General features: G+C 39.9%; 1 protein-coding gene across 4 annotated transcripts in view; it reads left to right on the forward strand.

The window, feature by feature from the left end:
* mtrr (5-methyltetrahydrofolate-homocysteine methyltransferase reductase) overlaps positions 1 to 22631 on the forward strand; it is a 30986-nt gene extending 8355 nt beyond the window's left edge. For 2 of the 4 annotated variants that reach the window (XM_055007259.1, XM_055007258.1), the window contains exons 10-16: positions 1688 to 1730; positions 4925 to 5105; positions 5734 to 5852; positions 11320 to 11412; positions 15710 to 15743; positions 15880 to 16070; positions 19604 to 22631. In XM_055007259.1, the coding sequence (XP_054863234.1) occupies positions 1688 to 1730; positions 4925 to 5105; positions 5734 to 5852; positions 11320 to 11412; positions 15710 to 15743; positions 15880 to 16070; positions 19604 to 19748 (806 nt within the window). In that variant the 3' untranslated portion in view covers positions 19749 to 22631. The remainder of the gene's footprint in view (positions 1 to 1687; positions 1731 to 4924; positions 5106 to 5733; positions 5853 to 11319; positions 11413 to 15709; positions 15744 to 15879; positions 16071 to 19603) is intronic. The other 2 variants (XM_023289007.3, XM_055007260.1) reach the window with 2 other exon arrangements.
* Positions 22632 to 23766: the final 1135 nt, after the last annotated feature.

Genomic DNA, 23766 nt, shown 5'->3' on the forward strand with positions numbered 1-23766 from the left:
ATGATGGATTGATTGTCCTCTGCTTGAGACATGTGCTGTCACTCAGTGATAGAAAGGCAGCAACTCGAGCACTGTGCATCTGCAGAGGATACTGTTAACGTACATGATACACCTCCTGATGGAGAGGTGTGTGTTTTCACTGGTGGAAAGGATCACCAGATACATTGAATGTGATGTTTTGTCCAAAAAGATTTTACACTTTAGACGGTCACGCTCTTCCCTTATTTGGGAAACTTTGAAAGTTTTTTTTTTAAAATCCATTCTGTTGCAGCTTAGCCTTAAGTATTTCTGAAGATTTATTTAGAAATGTTTCACTGTGAGTTGCAGTACAAGCATATTAATTATAACAGAGCAAGGCCAGCTATGTAATCTTCCTCACCTTGTATGTCATTAATACATTTTGAGCCTCTAGGTCGAAACATTTGGATTCCTTACTCGAAGAAAAACCCAGACTTTAAAGTTAGCTTATATTTCCGTGTCTTGCTGAACATGTCCCACAGAGGACTAGAAAACACAGCCGTTTATCAAAAATATAATAAAAGCATCTTCGTGAAATTTATTGCATGTTGACAGAATCAGCCTTTCTTCTTCCACACTGATGTATTTTGCAGTTTCCATAAAAGAAATGGTAAATTATCACATCTCAGCTGAATGTGAAACATCTTTACTTACTATCTTTACTCAGATCATTTATAAATAACATAATAATCCCAATTCATTCATATTTTATTATTTTAATGTACTAACTCTATTAGTGTATTTGCTGTTAGCCCATTGTTCTTTATTCTCTAAAACTGATGTGTTGGTTTCTGTCACAGTTTTTTTCTGTTCTGGTAGCTAAGGGATTAGATTTTAGTAGCAGACTGCTGTTTCAGCAAAGCCTGCTTGTCTTAAAAAAATCTTTTTTTTCAAACTTGCTTTTAAGTGTTTCTTGCATCACCATTTTTTTTTCTGTAGAAAAAAAAATCTCAACACAAAGAGATGAAATGGACGTCAAAGTGCGGAGCTGTCTCTCTAACACCCTGAGCTGATTAGATGTCGGAGAGATCCAGAAACAGAGGAGAGAGCAGATTTAGTCCAGCTGTTTGTCTTTCTGAGCAATTTAGCAGAAAAATGTGTTATTGTAAGGCCTCAGCTGGTACATATGGCGCAGCTTTACTTTTCCCGCTTCATTTATCACTGAGATACAAATAAAATGTAAGGGAGTACAAAGCAAGCACGTCGTGCAACTCTCAATCACTCTCTTTGCCCACGTCTAATAAGTGGTGCTGCAGAATGGTGAATCCTGTTGCTACAGGGTGGAAACTTATCGCAAACTCTTGTAAGTTTTGCTGATTTCACTGACACCTCCTCATGCATACAATTCGCACGACATATTACCCAAAAGAGGGCACCTTCATGGCTGGCATTGAAATAAGGTCTGCATAAGCAATCTGTTTCCTACTGGCTCCACATCTGGACACTTGGGATTCCATAACCCTGAGTTGGTAATTTCATAAATATAGAAGTGTGTCCTAGAAACAAGACTGCAACCTGGGTGGGGGTTACCGAGGATAGATTGGTAGGTAGGATGTCTCCGTGGACTGAGATGACTTTCACATATTTTGTCTCTTCTCCGTCATAGGTGTCTGTGTAACCAAATCTTAGCAAGACAGCAAAATGATTGACAGTTGTGCTTGCTTTTCAGAGCATTTGCCGAAACTGCAGCCCAGGCCTTATTCAGCAGCCAGGTAAGGTGACAGAAAAATAACACTAAAGCTTACATCTTGTACTGTATAAAACTGTGCACAACTGTACTCTGACAGCATCGTTTATCTGGTCTTCATAAATATGCATCTCTTTTTTATTCTTTGCAAGTGATCATGGATAGAGGCTTAAATCTTTCTAATTGCAATTGATATTTTCCAGCTGCACAATAAGTAAAAATTAAAGATTGAACAAAGACTGTGATAATCTGTGGAGAAGAATTATGTTTTTGGATGTACTTTCCAATTTTGGATTTAAAGAATCAATGAAACTGACCACTGACTGATTGATTTTAAACAGCATTGCAAATGGAAATTGTTCTTTTTTTGAAACAGTGATGTATAGCTTAGAATATCATATGCTAAAGGAATTTATATTTACACAACTACAGCAGAAATATTATCTTTCTTTGTCTTGTTTGGTGTTACAACTCTCTAACCTCACTTTGAAAAGCTGTTTTATTATATCGCTAAATCCTAGAGTTTGTTTGTTAGGCACTACTAGGCAAGAGAGTTGGGAGTTTGCATGATGAAATATATATTGATCTCGCACAATTGGCAGCTAGATAATACAGTGTTGTCCACTGGAGATTTGTTGTTTTGCCTACTCCTTTGCAGGGTTGGATTAAGCTTTCAAATTATCTGACATTTAAGAGAGTTTAAAGAGAGAGAGAGAGAGTTTATAATGTGAAAGGGAAGCTCTGTTAAGGTTGTAAAGTCTGACATTTTCATATAGATTTTTAGAGGCACTTAAAAACAACTTTAGAAATAAAATGAATTTAAATATTATATAGACCTCATTGTAATAGATGTGTGTGTGTGTGTGTGTGTGTGTGTGTGTGTGTGTGTGTGTGTGTGTGTGTGTGTGTGGGTGTGTGTGTGTTTGTATGTAAGTATCTGACTAAATTTTATTATGGACTCCCTTTGTCTGACCCTGTACATTGTAGTCCATGTGTACTTTTGTTGGGATGGTTATTTGTAGATACAATTTTTTAATAAGCCCAGTGGCGAGAGGAAACTGCACCAATGAAAGGATTGTAAATATTGTATAGCCTTTAGCTAGCTGTGCTTAGTTTAAATAGGCCAAGTGTTCCTTTATTTTTCCTCACTTAGCTAGTCATTGATTTGCTCTTCCCTTTAAGCTAGTGGCCATTAGGTTTGCTTTAAAGCTCATGTGGAACAGCACCATCTAACGCAATGTCAAAACTTGTCCGCGCCTCTCATTAGTCCCTCACTTAGCCGCTTGTGTGTGCGTGTGCGTGTGTGTGTGTTTGTTCAGAGCGATTGGGAACGGACAGGAGAGAGTGTGGCTGCAGTTTATCAGATGGTGCAGACACATTAGAGACCTGCATTATTGATGCTGTGGTCAATAGAGGTCTCCAGTGACCCACAGGAACTGGAGAGTGAAGGATGAGAGAGTGTGAGTGCTTCGGCCGGCAGTGAAGACTCGAACAGAGAGGAGGGAGAGGCGGTTTTATTGAAGCAACACAAACAGAAACTTTATTCTTTAGGGGGTGCGTGGAAAGATTGTGGACTATCTCAATTAATTTGAATAAAATTAAATTATAACTCCATTAAAATAGACTTGCATATGCACATATTTATGTTGGGGAGGAAAATAAAACAGATGCGACTGCAAACTGGTGTTGATCTTCAGTATAGGCTACAATAGATGTAGACCACACAATTGTAATACTGTGTGATTGAGAGTTCATGAAACTGTTCAAATAAGTAGCTGAAAGTAGCTGCAGTAGTTACCTAAATGTAATAAGTAAGTGGTTGAAAGAATGAGGTTAAAGGAATGTAAATAGTGTGTAGGCTTAACCTGAATTTTTAAATTACATTGTTAAATTTGAATAGTATATAATACAGTATGTAACATGACCGAACTTAATATTCAAATAAGTCTGGTCAATTTGTACAGTATGTCATATTGTAGGGTATTAACCTTAATTTTTTGTTATGTAAATTTGTAATATGAATCTTATTTCTCTGTTGGAAAATAATAGACAAACAGTTAAAATATGTAGCTAACAACAATGGTTGAAATAGACAGCTGAGAGCAGTGAGGCATTTCTTCAGTTGAGATAGATAACATCATGAAAAACAGTCAAACATTGAAACAGATGGAGTTAAAATTCCTCACTGGTTATTGATTAAACCAATAAAAATGTATCTGTGTATCAAAATTACTTATTTAGAAATTCTCTCCATTTAAATATCTCCCTCCTGCCTTAAAATAGCTTAGACATAACTATTCATGGTTGCTTCCTCTTGAAAATGTGGATCTATGAAGTCCCCACCTTTTTCTCCACCAATCTCACCCCACTTGCTTCAGTTCAAGCACACCAGCTCACCTACAACTCATGTCAAATGCTGACAAACTAGTCTACACCACACAATGGCAACCTATAATACTGGACAAATTCGGCTGTACATATTCAAACCTCACATCATTCTCAAGAAAAATCAGGATACAGAAAGTTCCGCCTTTTAGGTTGACAGGATGGATCCTTGAGGTTTGTTACATATTGAACCCTGGAAGTCTGAATCCGTGTTTTTGAGACAGTCATGGACACACTGAAGGTTCAAGGTTGAAATGCTCAGGCATGGCGTTGGCAGCTTGTGTCGCGTATGATGTGTCTTCTAGCATATAGAAACACCATGTGGACATGTTAAAAAAGTACAAAACTTGATTTCCATCCGAGGCGTTTATAAGCTTAAAATGAAATTTATCCAGCTTCTGTCCCCACAAGTGAGCTTAGTATGCACTTGAATGTGTTGAATTTTAAATCTATTCTAAACAACCTATTTAAAACACAAAGAATGATGCTGATTAAAGTGTACCTGAGGCCTTATAACAGGGCTGTATGTGTATATCAAACAAAAAATACATGAGTATAGACCATTATTTACTACATTTTAATGTCATGTCCAGATTTTGTAATTGACATTGCATCAGATGTATGTGTATCGCCGTTACTTTGATCAGCTGCTGTTCAACTAGAATCTCCCTCTTCCTCTTCCTGTATTTCGCTCTGTTTACCACTTCATCTCTGTTTATCTCGCTGCTTGTCACTGTCTGTCTGCATGCTTCGCACACAAACTCTCTCACACTGATGTTCCCTCTGTCTCTGCCTTTTCTCCCCATCAAACCCTCTGTGGTCCCATCTCTGCAGCTCCTGTCTTACGCACTCAGGAAAGCTACATTTTGCCTTCAACGTGGTAGAGTTCCCAGCATGCACTGGGCGGCCTGTGGGGAGGCGAGGCTTGTGTACCGGTTGGCTGTTTGACCTCATCAATCCTAGCCCTGTTTTCCCTGGGAAGGCTGAATCCTCCAACAGCCCGGCTCTGCCAAAGGTAATGAGTAGGCTGGGAAAAAGAAAACTGAAAGTAGAGTGTGCATATTCGTGATCTTGGTCTTGGCTGATATATTTCTAAGTGCTCGTATTTGCGAGTGCAAGTGTTCAGGCGCTGTACCAGTTGGAATCCAACATCAAAAAATTGATTCTGGCAAAGCAAAAATCTTGCTACTCCTCCCTGACTTTGTCTTTGTTTAGGTTTTTCTGATAAAATTGCAGGAAAGGTAAACTGCGCATTTCCCCTCACATATCACAGTTAAAGAGGTTCTCATGGAAAAGAGAATTCAAGTGTCATAAAACTGTTCAGTGTCTAGTGTTATGGGGTCAGACAGGGTGGACTACATGTGCTATGCTTCTTTAGAATGTCATTTTTAATGTGTCAAATATTAAAAGAAAGAAGGAACTTTGGGGCAGTTGTGTGTGGTTAATCAAAAATGAAGTTAAATCAAGAAAATCCACTTTACTACAGACTATGGATTCCAGTTGAAGCTCATGAGTGTTTTCATTAGCATGTCTTAGAATATTAAGTAGATCAGTGAATAGATTGGTAAACCCACAGCGGATTCTCAGCATTGTTGTAATTACTGTCATCGTTGTAAATGCTTTCTAATGTCCTCCGACTCCAGATCCATGTGAGTCTGAGACCCAACTGCTCCTTTCGGCCTCCCTCTGACCCGTCGGTGCCCTTTATGATGGTCGGACCCGGCACCGGAGTCGCTCCATTCATCGGCTTTCTCCAGCAAAGGTATGACCCTTTTGATAATACAATATGCCACTATCCTGCATCACAAGTGACAATTTTATAAAGTGAGAGACGTATAGTATGTTTTGAGATCCCTCATTTTGTAAATTTCTCCGTCAAGAGGAATCTCGAGCCTGTAATAAGGCACTTGATCCCATGCCAATGTTATGTGTTTCAAGATAAGCAGTGAAGTAGGTCAGTGAAACATTCGTGTCAAGCATCGGGGTGTGTGCTGACTGGTGCCAAGTGTGGCACAGATTATTCCAGCTAAAATTGCGCACCCTGTAATGAATATTCACAATGCTGAAGTGATGTTAAGTGCACATCCTCTATGCATATTTTCAAGTAATCTGCAGAGACAATTAAATGAGACGCCGCTCAAAGCCGATAAAAGTCCACGCCATGTACACCACGTAAGGCATAATAAATCTAGCAGTGAGGGCTTCGATCACGTCAAGGATTATTTCAGACGCTTCCCTCAGCTCAACAGGAATAAATTAGACCCTCTCCCATGCACACATTTATGACTTCTGTAATAAAGAGCCGGCAGTCAAAGCGGCACATGGGGCGTTATTGATTTGAAAATGAAAAGTCCAGTAGGTGGTGGTCATGTTGTTGGAGTAAATCATTGCTTGTAATTGCCGAAGAGGTGGTGCGAGGATATTGACTGTTAGCTAAGTAGGTTGTGGGTCTCTCCAGCTAGTTAAACCATTGCTGTAAGCCACTGCTTGCAAAGTACTCTCAATTAGGAGAAAACGTGACATTCAGTTTAATTTTCTGAAGTTCTCAAATTGAAGGCTAAATCGAGATTGTAAGAAGATGACCTGTCAGCATGGTTTAATGTGACTGAAGCTTCTCTATCCGGCCTCATGCTTGTGTGTTGAATCAGGCTCACAGCCACCATGACTTGTCAGAAAGCGGAGTAAGCCTTTTTAGTCAGACTGACATGTCTAACTCTTGGGTGGCTTTGTATAAATGAGGTTGTGCCCCAGTCAACTCCAATTGTCTCTAAATCCCCCGGATGTCTGCTCTGTTGTTGCGGGTGGCGTCTGCGAGTGATCGCTCTGAGAGGTGGCACAGCACCGGCTGAAGCGATGGCAGTGGCGGACTGTCTGCAGCACATTCGGGAAAAGGATGAGTGGTCATCCAGGGTGAGGCTTTGTTTGTGCCTTTAGGATGGAGGAGCTCTGAAGATAGCACATGTTTTCTGACTGGCCCGGTCACAGCACTCGCAGTCAAACTCCTCTTCGTAATGATCAAGGTTCAGCCAGAGGGACAGAGTAATATGAACATATCAATCTCACTTTCATCCTTACGGCGAAACCCAAATATTGCTTTCAAACATATATGATAAAAAATACACATTTTATTAAAGCAGAACAGCCAGACCTTGATTGATTTTTGAGGGCTTTATTACATAACCCAGCAACAACAGCTGCATCAAATGCATCCTTGGAAGTTCAATGTCGCCTTGTTTTCATTTTTTAAATTTCTTTTTATTACATTTTTTTTTCTTTTTATTTCAACAAGCTCTTCATTGTTACTACATAAACTCGTGTGAATCAATTCATCAGCATGACTGTCTCCTCAGTCCCCTCTCCCCTCTTTGTGTTTCTCATCCTCTCCCCTGCCGGCTTCGTATTGTGCTGGAGGATTGTATAAACCTGTCATAGCGTGCAGCATTGTGCAGAATCTGACTTAAGATTCTAAACAACGCCTTGCCGGCTGACTCTGCACTCTGATAAGAGATAACAATCACCAGTTTGTCAACGGGACGCCGTATCTTCCTCGACGCCTGAGAAGGGTCCTGTTAGCAACAAAGCAACATGGGGACACTTCGATCTTCCTACCTCTCCCCTCGTCCACTCCCACTGTTAATCAATGGCTGTTTTCAAAAGTACTTTGTACGCATTTGTAGTACTGGTAACAAGTGGACGAAGAGTCTCTAAAGGTCAGAGGCTCACTCGGTGGTACCAGGAGATTTTAATAAGGCCCTCCAGTAGTCTGGTATTGATTGCTGTGGTTTGCGTGGAGGGATTTTATGGAGAATGTGATTTTCAGTGTCTTTCTGTGTAGCTGGAAGCAGTGACGGTTAAACAAATATTGTATTTTAACTGAGTGGTTAGCCTTAATCTTCTTAGCAGCTCTAACAAGCTTTTCTTTTGGAGGTAAAAAAAAAAGTCAGTTTGCTCAGTTCAACGCTTAGGTATGCCAGTGGGCATACTTGGCACATTCAAAATGACATTTTGTATTAAGGTTTGTGTAAACAAATATTTAGCTTTCATTTATCAGTCTAACCAGACAGCTGACTACAATTAGTCAGTATCTAGCTTCTGTATTACGAAAACATTCAGTATTCAGCGCGTTGAATGTACATGGGTGTAATTCTGCAATGTAATTTCAGTGATTAAGCCTTGAGCTGTTGTTGTATTTAGATTTTTTTTGTTGTTCTTGTTGAAAACCACTCAGCACGATTTGCATGGAGGTGCAAAGACGAAAATGAAAGATATGAGATAATTGTCATGTTTACCAAGTCTTAACCTCGGCTTCCCTTGCAGTTTCACCCACCCGCTGATCATCTGAATGGCGCTGAAAGGCAACCGCCTCTGATTTCGACCCCAAACGGAGTGCTCTGTGGATGCTGCCTCCCCCCTGGGATTGTATTGCACGCTGCTATAGTGTGGGTTTGTGATGTGATTTGTATTCAGGGAAAGGCGCCAGTGTGGTCTACTCAGAATGGAATCCAGGTTTTTCATATTGGTATTGATCCCTTTAGGGCAAGCAGCGAGAGGAGAGAGACGAGCCCACTAAAATGAGTTACTTGAGGCTCTTTGCAGATCAGAAGAATCTCGTCCAGGATGCTAATGGATGGGATCTGAGCGTTCAGATCAAGTCAGTCAGACAGCTCTGTTACCAGGCCTCATTCACAGATATAAAGTTCAAACAAACTTCTTTTCTAAAGCATTTTTACCAACAGGTCAACTTTGCATGAAATTAATGAGAACAGCGCTTTGTTTTAATATTCGCAGACACACTTTTCTATTGATTTGGTTTTTCCCTAAAGCTAATTAATGTTGAGCTTCAACTAGCAATTGATGAGTTTGTTCATTATTTTTAAAAATTTTATAAATCCTTTAATCCTTTAGTCAGAAAACACCTTTCATGAGATTGTCAGAAAATAGGAAAAATTGTGCAGAACCCAAAGTGACATCTTCACATTGATTGTTTAGTCCTAGCAAGAATCCAAAACCTGAAGGTTACACTGACAAAAAACAGAAGACAGCAAGAGCGACTCACATTTGTGAAGCTGAAAACAGCAGTTATTTCAAATATTTTTTCAACAAATGACTTGCTCACAGTGTCATGCCCCAATTCTATCAATTTATAACAACATTTTAATGATCTAAGTCAGGCAATAATAACAATAGTATTAATAATGTAATGTTTGTATTGCACCATTCATACAAGAAATACATTTCAAAGTTCTTATATAAAAACATTACAGTACTTTACATCAAAATATACATAGAACAAACGCATAAATTAAGTGCCTTAAATAATGTTAGCATAGGATTGACAATAAAACCCAACTCGGATTAAAAAAAATTAAAAAAAACTGTTACAATTGAAATTGGATGTATAACATAGGATAGAAGATAAAACCCACTGAATAATAAATTAAATGAATGCATAAAATCAATACAACATTTTAAAAGAGGTGCAGCAGTGCACAAGTGCAAAGTAAACTTTGAGAAAGAGTTTTATGGATGCCATAGCTAGGTGAAGGCTCAAGTGAAGAGATAAGCTTTTAGCTTTCTTTTAAAAATGTTAAGTGATTTGCCTCCTCTGACATCTGTTTGTACTGTGTTCCATTGTTTTGGGGTATAGTTGGAAAATCCTTTTTCCATATCTTTCAGCTGTTGTTGGGATCCTCAGTTATTTCTGCTGCTGTGCTTGTTCTTAGACTGGCACGTCTGCTTTTGTTTGATGGTCACCACCTGTTTCATCTTGTCTATCTTGTCTCAGATTTTTCCATCTTGTCGATATACGTCATGCTGTCTAAACACAGTCTTGGTTACCTAAATCTTAATAACTGTACTCTAGCAAAGCAGTCTTGTTTATTTATTGCTCCCACATGAAACACATTCATTCAAGTGTAATTCCACTCTATGTTTTTGCCCCTCCTGGATCGCCTGTGTCCTCTGAAGGAGCCAACCTGCAGTTTTAAAACTGCTGACAAAGTCTCCCTTCTTGCAGAAATGTGTTTTTCTTGTTACTTTGTTGAAATGGCTTGGCTTCACGTGTGCAAAGTTTGGTGCTAGAAGGCTGTTTTCACATTCATCTTCTAAAAGAAAAAATATATATTTCCGTGCTCACCTTAAATGATGGTTGGAAGCTTGTTGTAGCCAAGTGGAAACATGCAGCCCCCAGTGCATGTAAACTCACAGCAGACTTGCTGTTAAGTAGTAGCCATCTTGTGTCCAGTGGTTGAACATTTGAAATATGAAATAATCACATGTATAGAGAGAGTAATTTAACTTCTTTGTGGAATCCATCTTTCCTGTTTCAAAACACGCCTGGAGGGGGTCTTTCTTTGGCAATTAATTTTTTGTCACTCAGACTATTCATTTAATCAACAAATTACTTCAGCACCAAATTAGTGCATTAAGGCCTAATTTTTAAGCACTATATGACTCCATTAATCTCAGGAGTTGGCTGCCATTTTAATTTTGTGATGGCTGGAAAACACAGCGGGGTATAGAAGATGCGGCACCTTATCCTCAGAGTGCAGCAGCACAGCACAAAGGGCCCACTCTCAGTGCTTCTCTGTGGTATTTCTCAGCCCCTCGTCGTGGTTGGTCACTTCTGCCTCCTCGCCCTCCAACGACATGGGCAACAGATAATGCCGGCCTCTTTAGACAGTCAACTGACTGATGGCATCATGAAAGGTTGGGGGTCAACTGTTGTTATCTGGGAAAGAGCTGTCACCTTTGCAGCAGGTGTCTGGCACAGATAACAGCATCCTCAGAGCCGCTTTGTGCCGCTGCGTTGCAGTTGCCTGCAAAGGATTCTGGGAGGTTTGCCAAACTCCAAAGCCACAAGAGAAATCACTTTTTCAGGAGTAGTTTTTTTGCACTGAATAACAGTTGGACACACATAGGCATGTGAGTAACACACACGCACACTGAGCCCTAGTTTCATTTTCAGCTACTGTTCATATAGTTGATGGGATCTATCCTTCTGTTTGGGTGAAATTTAATAATACATACAATGTCCTTCCTTCTGCATGCACGGTCGTTTCCGTGCATTAGGCAATTGCGGCACTCAGTGTACCGTTGGTGCAGACAGTGCTTAATAGTGTCACTTCTCTTCTTTAACCTCTGCTGCGAGGAAGGACTCGCTCTCCTCCATCTGGTCTGGTTGTCTGTTTGTATTGATTGACTGCTAACATCCGTTGTTTGACTTTCAGAGCGGAGGAGAGGCAGAAGAACCCTGAGGGCGTGTTTGGCGAGACCTGGCTGTTCTTTGGTTGTCGCCACAGAGACCGAGACTACCTGTTCAGGTGAGCTGTGTTTCTCCTTTTCAGTTCAGCGGTTATTCAGGCTCTGTGCACTCATACACAGGTCAGCCAAACCTTTAAAACCACCTGCCGAATATTGTGTAGGTCCTTCTTGTGCTAGCAAAAACAGCTCAAACCCTTTCAGGCATTTACTAAGAAAGAACTCTAAAGGTGTCCTGTGCAGTCAGGCACCAAGACATTAGCAGCAGATCCTTTAAGACCTGCCAACTGCAAGGCAGAGCCTCCATAGATGGGACTTGGTTTTCCAGCACCGCTTAACATGATTGAAATCTGGTGAATTTCGAGGCCATAATGATCCTCAAACCATTCCTGAACAATCTGTTGCATTGTGCTAGGGAGCATCATCCTGCTGAAAGATGCCAAAGCCATCAGGAAATAATGTTGTCATGAAGGGGTGTGCATGTATAGGTGTAAAGTAACATCCATACGAATCCCAGGACCCAAATATTCCTAGCAGAACATTGCCCAGAGAATCACACTGCCTGTGCATCCTGCTGCCACCCTCTTCCCCAGGTAAACGATTCAGAGACACCCAACAATCCATGTGATGCTAAAAAAAATAAAGATTTGTCAGACCATGCCACTGTCATCTATTTCTCCATGTTCCATTCCTGACTCTCATGTGCCTATTGTAATCACTTATGGTGGTGGGCAGTGGTTAGCATGAGCACTTGTCTGTGTTTACGCACCGCTATAACATTATGTATTCAGAAGCTTTAAATTATAAGCTGCACTAAGGTTTTCAGTAGTCAGCGCCACAGTAGTTCTTCAGTGTCACTGGATCACATGGACTTTAAACAACATGTGATCGACAGTGAGGCTTATGTCCCCATGACTCTGTCGCTGGTTCACCAGTTCTCCTTCCTTGGGCGACTCTAACGAGACAATTAATGTTATTCACTTCAGCTTGCATTGGTTTTAATTCTGTGGCTGGTTGCCATATACTACTCTATACATACTTTTCTTAACCTTCTGTGAGTAAGATATGCTGCTCGTCATACCCACATCCTTTTTGACCTTGTCACTGCAGTTTCATTATGAACATTGCAGATGTGGGTGTTCGTTTTTCAATACTTTACGCAAGCACCGTGGACATTGTATATTAGGCACTCAGCTCAAGGATATGTTGTAAGATGTATGGGAAGAAAATGGACACGTGAGGCTGCTGTTTTAGCGAAGGGCACACGCTCTGCTGCTGTGAGTAATAACAGGCAAGAATAGCAGCATCTTGTGTTGCCATATAATTATGACTCAAGGCGGGACGTTGTGTAGACTTTTTATTATGGCATTATGCCGATTTCCATTATCAGTTTGATACCAGGTTGGTAAAATATCAAGATCGGTTTAGCTCAGAAGCTGATAAATCTCTCATCTTCTGTTGATTTGCAAAGAGGAATATTGAACATTACATGTAACCAAATCACAAATGCGCTAACAGATATTTTTACATAAACAATGGATCTATTGGCTGTGTAATGCTGCTCATAGAGATAAACTCTTTAAGAATCATCGCCCAACTCTTCAGTTTCCCTCAGTTCTATGGAGCAAGTCATTGTTTTGGTTTACAGACCCCAACTTTATTGCTTTGGTTCACTCTCATCAACTTGTTTCCAACAGGAACATGCTGTTATCTTTAAAAAAACAACTTTATTAAACCCATTGCACAGTTCTTGCTCAGCACCAGAAAGCACACAGATAAAGTTGCAACGAGCTGTTGGTGGAGCATTTAGCAGTTAAAGCGCTAAATGTTTTCCACAAATGCTGACGAAGACCAAACAGAGCTAAAAGTAGAGACAATATGGGACTTTAATTTGTCAGCTGGACAGAGGCATGGCTCCAAATGAATGCTAATTTTGCTCCATGTCTGCTGAATGTATAACAAAGCAATTGTATTCTAATACAACTTTAAATGTCAACTGTGTCCACAGCTTGTACTGCTGTTGTTAAAAGTCAAACCTAAATAGATTCAGGGCTTGCTAATGGTTTAAGATTCAGTAAAGTTCTGTTGAATCACTGCCCTGCTGTTTATTAACAGTAGATTTAAGGATTTAGCTCTCAGCAGTGACACAAATTTTTATTCTTGTCTGGATCCAAGTGGAGGTGCTGTTTTCTCGCGGATGTATGTCCAGCAGAAATGTACATAATGACCATAAAAATGAATGTTGACCAGTGATATAATTTCTGTCATAATAACAATTTGTTACCAATCATCTACTCAAATTTCCATCCATCTTTAGAAAGTATCAGGGGTCTGTTTTTCTCTATGTAAACTGACGTCAGCCTTTGAGGAGATCGCTGCTCTGATTAGTTTGTTTTGGCTTTACTCTCTCCTGACTACATGCTAATTGATCAGCTCTTTCTAGTATCAGCAGCGAGCGTGCACTCAACGTCGGTGCGCTGATCGAGTTCTTTTGCAGGATTAAATAGTGTGAATGGATTAGCATCTTTAATCACGCAAAAACAGATCACAGAGAATGTTGTTTGTTCCTCTTTGTTTCCTCTATCCCTTATTTAAATACTAACTCACAGCCAGGTAGTAGGCAGTGTTTGTTCACAGTGTGGGCCTCTCTGATGAATACCCCCACAGAGTTGACCAAAATGATTAGTCTGTATTTTATGAGCCACCCATGAAGAGTTGCACTCAATTTAAATAGGTTAGCAGAATGAGAACAACATACCTGCAGTAGAACTGGCTGCCTGCATTCATCTCTGTTGGATTTCTCTTAAAGGATGTGCAATGTGATGTGTGGCATTGCCTTGGCATGCAGAAACCTGCTTAGCATACTTTGTTGTATTTTTCAATGTCCCAGATATTTAAAGGAAAGTTGAGCTGAAATTGTAAGTAGGAGGATAAGATCCGAACTTGCATAAATATAGCATAAACTGCTTTTTATATGTGTAAATATTACAAAATGTCAAGGCAGGATGTAACCAACTCTCCAATCGTGATCTGAATACCAAAAAACAAACAAGGCTCGCGATGTGCCTCAATCAGCCGCAGCACTTAACATCCTCGTGAGAGATTGATGCCAGTCTGCCTGCTTGTCGCATCAAACTTGTCCTCCTCTCTCCCCTCTGCTGCACTTATCCTCTCCCCCTTGCTTTGATTTCCCGGCCTCTTTATGGCATGTGATTTCATACTGTAGGGAAAACATGACTGGAAGGCCTGCTGGGTTCATGTTAGGGTGCGGGACATTGCTACAGGCTGTTGTGTGCATAAACTCACCAACCGAGTCTGGCAGATTTTTGGCTCTCATAAACCCCTGTCTGCTGCGTGTTTCAGTCAAGTCAACTGTCCTTTGTCATCCGCCAGTTTCTGCTCGCACGGTTATCAATCTATCATGATTTATTTTCAGATGTCAAACAAACAACACTGCAATCCTTCTTGTTGTTATTCATGTTGTTGCTCTTGTGCTCACACCGACATTTTAATCACACATCTTGGTCAAAAGAATGAGATGTCTCTTAATGACTGCCTTCAATCAAATGTTAGCTTGTAAACATTGCAGGAGAAGCAAAAATTCTGGACACTTCAGATAGAACAAAGAACAGTGTTTTTCTTCCGCTTTAGTATTCACTCTGCAGTGTCTGCAAAAAATGTGTTATTTTAGTCCAGAGGTTACAGCAAAACACAGACCCCCGAGGCGAAGACCTTCACCCGTGATCCTAGAGTCACGGCTTGTTATGAGCGTGCGTGTTTAGTTGTGTCCGTGTGTGTTCCTGCTCATTCCAACTGCTTAACTTTAAACAAGACTCTGTGAGCCACAGTAAACCTTATTCCCTCACTACCTTCCTCATTCCTTCCCTTCCAATAGCACCCCAGGCCCTGTAAAAACACTGAGGCAGAAGAAGGAGCAGCTGGCAAGCAAAGCACCCATAGGGAGCAAGGTTACACCTAACTGCAAGGCAGGGAGGATTGATTGTAAAAAGATGCTTATAACAGTGACTCGACCTTGCTTATGAAATCTATATTTTTTTTGCAGTTCTCTTGTTAAACAAGATAAATTGGTTGTCTGGCACAGTTTCACTCAGACCTTTTGCCCATCAGTGTTCTGTTTTATCGAGCCTGACAGGTTTTTTTGTTGGGAGGAAATGTTTTGAGGGGGTTGCATGTCTTGCAAGGTGGTTGCTAAATATCTTAAGGGAGTGTTGGATGTGAAAGGATAAACAGTCAGTGTGAAAATGACGTTAAATGCTCGGTATTAGCAGCAGCAGCTTCTATATTTAATATTTTGCTTGCAATAAAATTCATCCTTTTTCCCCATAAAACCATTAACAGGTGCCTTCTCACAGAGTTGGTGTCTCATTCACAGACTTTAGGTCATCGGTAAATGAAACTCAGGTCTACTGATTCTACCTTTGGAAAGACTCATTTCTGCAAATTAGGCACAACCTAACAAGAGCATATGAATAACCCCAATAACTTCTATATACAATTTTCCTTGTCCCAGAGAGGAACTCGAGGGTTTTGTGTCCAGCGGTACCCTGAGCCACCTCAAGGTGTGTTTCTCCAGAGATGACAGGGAAGATGAGGAGTCCGCTGCAGCACAACCCAGATACGTCCAACACAATCTGCTGCTTAATAGCCAGCACGTCACTGACATCCTGCTCAGACAGAACGGTTACCTGTATGTCTGCGGGTAAGACTGACACTGATTTTGTTTTAACCTTAATTCACCCTGAGTGCACTTTTCTACTGTGTTTTACATTTTACCCACCTGGCATGGCTGTGTCATGTTCCAGCTGCACTTATAGTTCAGTGTGTCTGCTGTGAGTGTGAAACGACTGCAAAGCAACTCACTCGCAGCTCTTCTCTGCACTCTGGCAATCTTAATATATATTGCCTACTTTTGTCAGTTCGCCTTGTCTTGTAAATCAGTGTAGATTCCTTTCTTTGTTCGCGATTTGACAGAAATTTAGTATTTGATCATATATTAACCTGAGAGTCTATTGAAATATATTATCTCTTTCACAAGAGAGGCAGAAATGGTAGAGCACTGTAGTTAATACAGCTGAATAAAAATAAATTTACGCGCAGCATATACAGTACTAACAAAGCATCTAAGAGAACTCAAGGAAAGAGCTTGAGCATCGATTCACAAAATATATTCTGAATATTGGTTTGAATACCTGACATAAAGGCAGTCTTTTCAGATAAAGTTATCCCTGCAGGGTCTTACCTTATCAGAAGTTTTCCCTTATTATAGTTGCAATTTTACCCTAATTTCCGATCTTATCTCGTTATTGTGAAAACCCGAAGTACCTACACTTGAACTTGAGTTTATTTGACGGTAAATTCCAGCATCACAGCAGGCGGTCCAAACTTTTATGTCAGTCTGTTCCATTACAAACTCAATGCCCTACTTCTACTTAAAACACTATATCCATTACATACCACAAATCTTGTATTGATCCAAACCTTCACAGACTTCTATGCACCTCATAAGTGCCTTGTCCAAAAACATTCAGCTCATGCACAACAAAACCACATTCTGGCGTAATGCCCTGTTTTAAACGGCAACAATTTAACTGTATTGTACCACATAAAAGCAGAAGAACAGAAATGAAAACAAAATATGTGCATTGCCCACTATTCAAAATGTGACCATTGTATCAACTTAAACTATCTGAATGTAGATAACATGTCATAACAATGCTTTTTACTAATTAAGGCTATGTACTGAATTATTATTAGGTAAATGGAGAATATGCACGGCACTGACCTTTTGGCTGACCTAAACTAACTTGCAGGCTTTGCATCATTTTTGCAAAATTCAGAACAGACTTTTAAGTCACAGAAGATGATCCAGTATTATCGGGTGTGATCAGTGTTTGAAACAGAATAATGCTTTAGTAGAGTAGTCGACAATAAGATTACCAAGAATGGCTTCAATGAACCTCCCTCTTTCATCCACAGAACATACTGCGAAAGTAGTTAGGTCAAAGTCAAGTCAAATTTATTAATAAATCACATTTAAAAGCAACAAGAGTTGAACCAAAGTTTTGTGCAAATAAAATAGTAGACTATAAAACACTGTCACTGAAAGAGAAGTCTGAATAAATAGGCAATGAAATAGTCAAGAATAAAAGATACAACACAATATGGAATAAAGTCATATAAAAAAACTATTTAAATCCAATGCCAAAGACAAGAATTTGATTTTTAGATAAAATTTAAAACTTTGTAAAGTCTGTATAGTTCTCATACGGAAAGGTACACATATAAGAAATTAGGAGTGGCCACTGCAAAGGCTCCATCACCGCTGTTTTTGTGTCTCGACGTCCAAGAGCATCTGGTTGGTCAACCTCAGTGCTCTGGGGTAAGAGTTCTACTAAATAAGGTCCAGCCAATCCATTTAAAATGTTCAAAACAATAATAAAATCTAAAAATCAATCGTGAAACAGACAGGAACTCAGTGAAGGGGTGGCCAATTCTGGTGTTATGTGATCCTGCCTTTTTTCCTGTTGAAAGATGAGCAATAACATTTTGTACCAGCTGCAGACTCCGAAGAGATGACTGCTCTACTCCCACATATAAAGAATTACAATGGTCTAACCGCATAGTAATAAAGGCATGAGTACATTTTTCAAAGTCTTCAGGGATAGAGATAGGCCTTCACCTTGACAAAGGTTCTAATTGAAAAAAGCTTGTTTTGACCATTGAGCTGATCTGTCTATCAAATGTGAAGGTGCTGTTGAGGATCACTCCAAGGTTTTTCAAAAATGATCAATTGTATGATGTCAATGAAGCCCGAGTACTGTCAGGGTCATCCAATAATCACGGTCGACCAAACATAATAATCTTTGTTTTGTTTTCGTTAAGATTACAAAGGTGTAAATCCATCCAAGTTTAGTATTTTCGAGGTAGTTCAGCAGGTCTGCACTGAGTCCTTACGTTTCATTTGTACAGTCAGATAGAATCGTATGTCATCTGCAAAACAATGAAAATAAATCTGTTGTTTCTTAGATATGGACCACAAGGGCAACATATACAATGAAAATAAAATTAGGCCTAAAATGGAGCCTTGCGGGACCCCACAAGTAAACAGGGCTGCAGTTGAAGAATGGTCGCCTCAGTGAAACCATGATATGACCTTTGATGTCTACACACTATACACCGTCTGAGAAGTGATGTTCAGTGATCCAAACTATTGACTGCTGCCAACACTGTGATCAACAGTGTTAAAGGCAGCAGTCAAATCCAGATGTATCAGAATAGAAGAGTTTCCTGAATGAACAATAAATAGGAATATTAAAACTTGGAGCGAGGTTTAAAAATAGACGGAAACTTTTCACATGCAATTATTATCTAGAGAAGTCTACAGTTGAATAAGGACTACTTTCACCAAATCTCAACCAAAAAGTGTAACGTAACAGTCCAGATTCTGTGATTGTACCTCAGCATGGTGATGATGATGATGATGGGGAGATATGGGTGCTTTTTGACTCTGGCTGTAATTTTGGGCTCATTGTCATTGGCTCCCAGATGGGACAAACAAAGTTCACTACAGGAACAGCCAATAGTTTTTGGTGATAAATGTGTATGACATGAAAATATAATAGATTTTTTTTTTTGTTTTGTTTTCTATCGGTGCTGAAGTGGCTTTCTTATATCAAGTTTTGTTAAAATCTGAACACAATCACAGGGACCATTCTTCATACATCACTTCTCTGATTCCTTGGCTACTGTCGCTTCACTGTGATGCAATATTGTATTCCGGTTGTATCACTCCCCTTTCCCCCGTTTCTATATTACAACACATTGTATCTGACAGTACAAAGACAAAAGCAAAACACGCATAGGCACATAGCATACCAAATCATGTCAGTATTGTATAGCTATGTTTCACATTCTTTTTCTAGTGTTTATCACTGCCAGGCTGTTTTCCTCACCTGAGAGTAAATGACTTTTGAAACATCAGAACTGTGTGAATTCTTCAGAGTCAGAAAATATCACTGCTGAATGATGAATCTCCCCTAGTATGCTGCAACAGCTAGATAGAGATTTCAGCCATTTCCTTCCAGGATACACTCCAGGACTGGCAGCACTTGCTGGTTTTTATAAAATATTGGCTTGCCACAGTGTGAAGACATACAGAATTGTTAAAAAAGTCTGTCTGTCAATTCATTATGTCTTTTTTTTCTAATATATGGATGTGATTTCCTTCTCCAGAGATGCAAAGAACATGGCTAAAGATGTGAATGAGACCCTGTTGGAGATGATTAAGACAGAGCTTCAGGTGGACCAACTGGAGGCCATGAAGAGACTGGCAGGGCTTAGAGAGGAGAAACGCTACTTACAGGACATCTGGGGTTGACTGTGGATGACGAGACAAGGGCATTTTGCAACATCCGCTGGGCTTTCTTACGTCTTAAGGGGAAAAAAATGAACTCAGCATGCTCAGCTATAACCTCTAGAACCATAAAATTGTAGCTCCTGAAGCCTGGAGGTAGTTTACAGCACCCAACGCTACCAAGATGGAATGTACCTCACTGACCCGGGGATATCGGTTCACTACATCATCTTTGGCTTTGCTGTTTGAACAGAAATGACCTTGGTCAGGGCAGTAGTGCTGGAGATTGGTCCCGCAGTGTGAAAATGCTTTTAGTATAGACAAGCTTTCTCTATTTGTCCTTTCTCGGGGAAAGGCATTTACTTCCATCGGCTGTGATGGAGTGATTTTGATGAGACTGAGCTCCAACCTAGATGGAAACAACACAGTGCAATCTGTAGTTCTTAAACAACACACATGCAGGAAATTGTTTATTTTCCATTCAAGGAGAAAAGAAATGTGTTTTTTCACAAGTTAGGTTTTTTTGGAATATGCCAAACCAATACTGCCTACTAAATGCACCACAGTTTGCCTCTGAAGTCATAATCAGTCAAAATTCTTCCATTATTTTGTATAATTACCATTTTGAAAAAGTACCTCAGTTCTAAAATTGACCGATATCATTATTTTTCTAACCAGAATACTGCAGCTTTAGTTTCCTTTTTGTCACATTTATGGCTTATGAAAGCAGGTTTTAACGTAAGTAGTCTTAATAAACAACTGTATGACAATTGTATCATTTAAGTTCATGGAGATCGAGACAACTTTCAGTGAGTTAACATTACAGTGTGCTAAAAATCAAGCTCAGAGGGTGAGAATCTCAGTGATAACACACAGCCTTGACCAGAGCAATTTATCTGACTGACTTGGTTTCCGTCTGCCTCCACAAACCCAGCAGACTGCCACTTTGGAGACAATGAACTCCCAACTTTTTTAGGTTCTGCAAAACAGAGTAAAATCTCTCCAAACACCAGCATCTGTGCTTTCTGTGATCAACAATGAAAAGACATTTCACGGTATACTGTTGTTTCTTTTTTTTTTCTTCATTGTCCACACACAAGTGTGTTTGCAGATGACCTTACACACATGCATTTGAAGTGTGTGAATGAAGGGAGGGGTGACTGAGAGCTTTCTTGGCATATTTAAGATGCAGTGGGAATTATTTAGGAGCTAATGAACTCTGATTGATTGGGAGTGATTGTTTTATTTAAATTTAGAGATAATTTGATTGTTGAAGGTGACTTTGGTCAGAATATGAAGATGCTAATTGAAGCCTTTTCGCAACAGGCTTCTTAGCGCTGCACAGAGCCCCAGAGAGGGGCTTCTCAGAATTAAATCTTCTAACAGCAGTCTTTTTATTTATCCTCTTGTAGGGAGGGGAGCGAAAAACATGTTTACAATCTCTGCTGCCTGAGCCGTAGATGACACTGCATTTGCAACGTTTTTGAGCCGAGTAAACAAAACATTTACTGTCGCAGAAAACAATTCCTGATAATGAATAATTGGTTTAATACAGTGTTGTTGAAAGGTAGAGCTGTCCTTGTGTTTGTCCAGGTGCAGCTGGCTGCACCTCTACATCCTCATCTCTCAGTGTCCTGCTGCTTCGCCAAGTCACAGGAACAGAGGAGGACAAAATCAAAATAATGATGCCGTGTTCGCCTAACAGCATCACCAATCTCATCTCACACTCACTTGCGCACACACACATGATCAATAGCCTCCATTTGAGGCAAGACTTCCAATTTTTTTTTTTCTGAGAAATGGCCAAAACCTGCGTACAAAACTAAGAAGAAAGAAAGTTTAATCAAAGTGACAAGACTGTGGTCATTATTATTAGTGATTAAGTGTAGAAGCATGAAGTACACTTTGAGCACCATCCTTATTTACCTACCCTGTTAATATACCCTTATCTCTATTTAAAAACTACCCTAGTGTGGATTGAAAGGCTGCCGGCTGCTTGTGTCACCCTGTCCAGAGACCACCCAGGACTGATGAAGTTTTAAATTACGTCGTCGTAATTAAAAAGGTTCACGGGGCAGATTTGTCCTGCAGCGAGAGTGAAAGACGGAGCTGAGAAGACGGTCAAGAATAAATCAGAGTGCTGTGGAGGTCAGTGTGACCGTGGAATAGTAGCACCTCCATGATAGATGCCCCTTGTTAAGAATGGCTTAAATGAAGCAGAAAGATGTGTGCTGAAGATAATGACTGTTATTATGGAAGTGTTGAGTGTACCAAGTAGGGAGATGCACTTTATGTCAATGAGCTCAGAGATTTTGAAACGAAAAAAAACTGCTTAACATTTGGCTCCGTGGTGCAGAAAGTACAAGTAGTGTTGATGAGGAGAGTAACTGGAACCTCCCCTACTCTTCCCTCCATGAGCGCTGCGAGGATGGTGCCTTAATTAGGCAAGTGACAGTATGTCCAATTCATTTGGCTTAGCTCTGTGAATAATGTGACTGCAGTTGAAACAACAGTGGTAATTTTAGGAGTAAACAGCAAGTGTTGTCCCTCATGACAAAACTTTAGAGGATTCGGTTTTGCATAGATACCTGTTTGTGTGCTGCTGAGGAATGGGAATAAGCGAGGCAGTTTTTTTTTTTAGTTCAACTACAAAATGAAAATTGCCAGGAATAGCTCAGAAAATCTGAGCATCTTTGTCAGATTTCCAGCAAAGGATGACAATTTTATTTATCCATAAATCCTGTTGCGGATTCCTGCCTGTAATTTCTAATGGATGGCTGAAGGTTTGATTTAGTTTCAAAGCTGTGGAGAATTCTTCCACCAGTCTTCCTGCATGAGTGCAGGCAGAAGTTCCACCAACTCCTCTTTGACTGTGTTGTATCATTAAAAAGAGACACTTTCACTTTGTCTCAGCAGTTGTCAGTCTGCCTTCAATGACCCAAGAATGTCAACTCAGCTCTTTGATGTGACATCGACAGCAGCCCTGCAAGCACACGGATTCACACTGAGAGCCACAGTCAGTCTGCTCTCCAGCGTCCCAGCTGTGCACAAACACTTTAACTTCAGCATCTGTCAGGAGAGCTGGAGGAAAATCTATGTTTTTCTAAAAAGGCTGCAGCGCTTGTATTGAGCTTCCTGTTTTCATTGTGAGATATCCGTGTTGTTCTGGTCTTTGTTTATCGATGGAGCTGGAGAGATACCCCTGCTTCCGATTCGCCAGAACAAACATTTGCTGTAATTGATGCTGGCAGAAGGAGAAAGTATTCAATATGAAAGAATTGTTCTCCTTATGGGTTTCAAGAAATATTTCTATATTGAATTCAACTGACCAAAGAGAGCGTATGGTTTCTGTCAGATTAAAATTCATGATATTCGACACTTGCTTGTGACAAGTATGAGAAATTTTTCTCATACATGTCAGGCACTGTACGTCCAGATGAAGGAAGCAGAAATTACTTGACTCATCAAATGCAGTAAAGAGGAAGAATCCAGTAACTTTACTGATAGAATAAAGCAAGAATAACCAATAAAAAGAATAAGTTCAGTACAGTATAAACTTTAAGTATGCCACAGAAGTGAATATACCCCTTTGTAATATCACTTAAATCTCATATGATTCAATTTTACATCTCTTCTCAACAACTGCATTATTTCTAAGTCTGATACTTTATAGGCTCCAAAATAGAAATAGAAATTTAATGTAATAAAAGTGAATACACCTGTGATGAATGACACACAAGTTAGAAAATGTTTGGTCACTGAAACTATAGTGGGAACACCAAAACTTTCTTAGTTTTAGAACTACTGATTGTCTATCTGCATGTCTGCATCATGGTTCCACATGGAAAATAATTCCCAGAGGGACTGAAAAATCTAAATGTGAGACTTTGCAAAGATGGAAAAGGGTACAGGAAAAGAAGTGACCAACCAAAACCAAGTTAGAACCCAGTTAAAGCAATAAAATGAAGGTATAGAACAAGCCATAGCACCACTAATCAGGGCTGCAGTGAATAGAGAATACCTTGTTTACACTTCAGCACAA

Source organism: Amphiprion ocellaris, chromosome 22 (genome assembly GCF_022539595.1).
Source record: "Amphiprion ocellaris isolate individual 3 ecotype Okinawa chromosome 22, ASM2253959v1, whole genome shotgun sequence".
In the NCBI taxonomy this organism is placed as follows: domain Eukaryota; kingdom Metazoa; phylum Chordata; class Actinopteri; family Pomacentridae; genus Amphiprion; species Amphiprion ocellaris.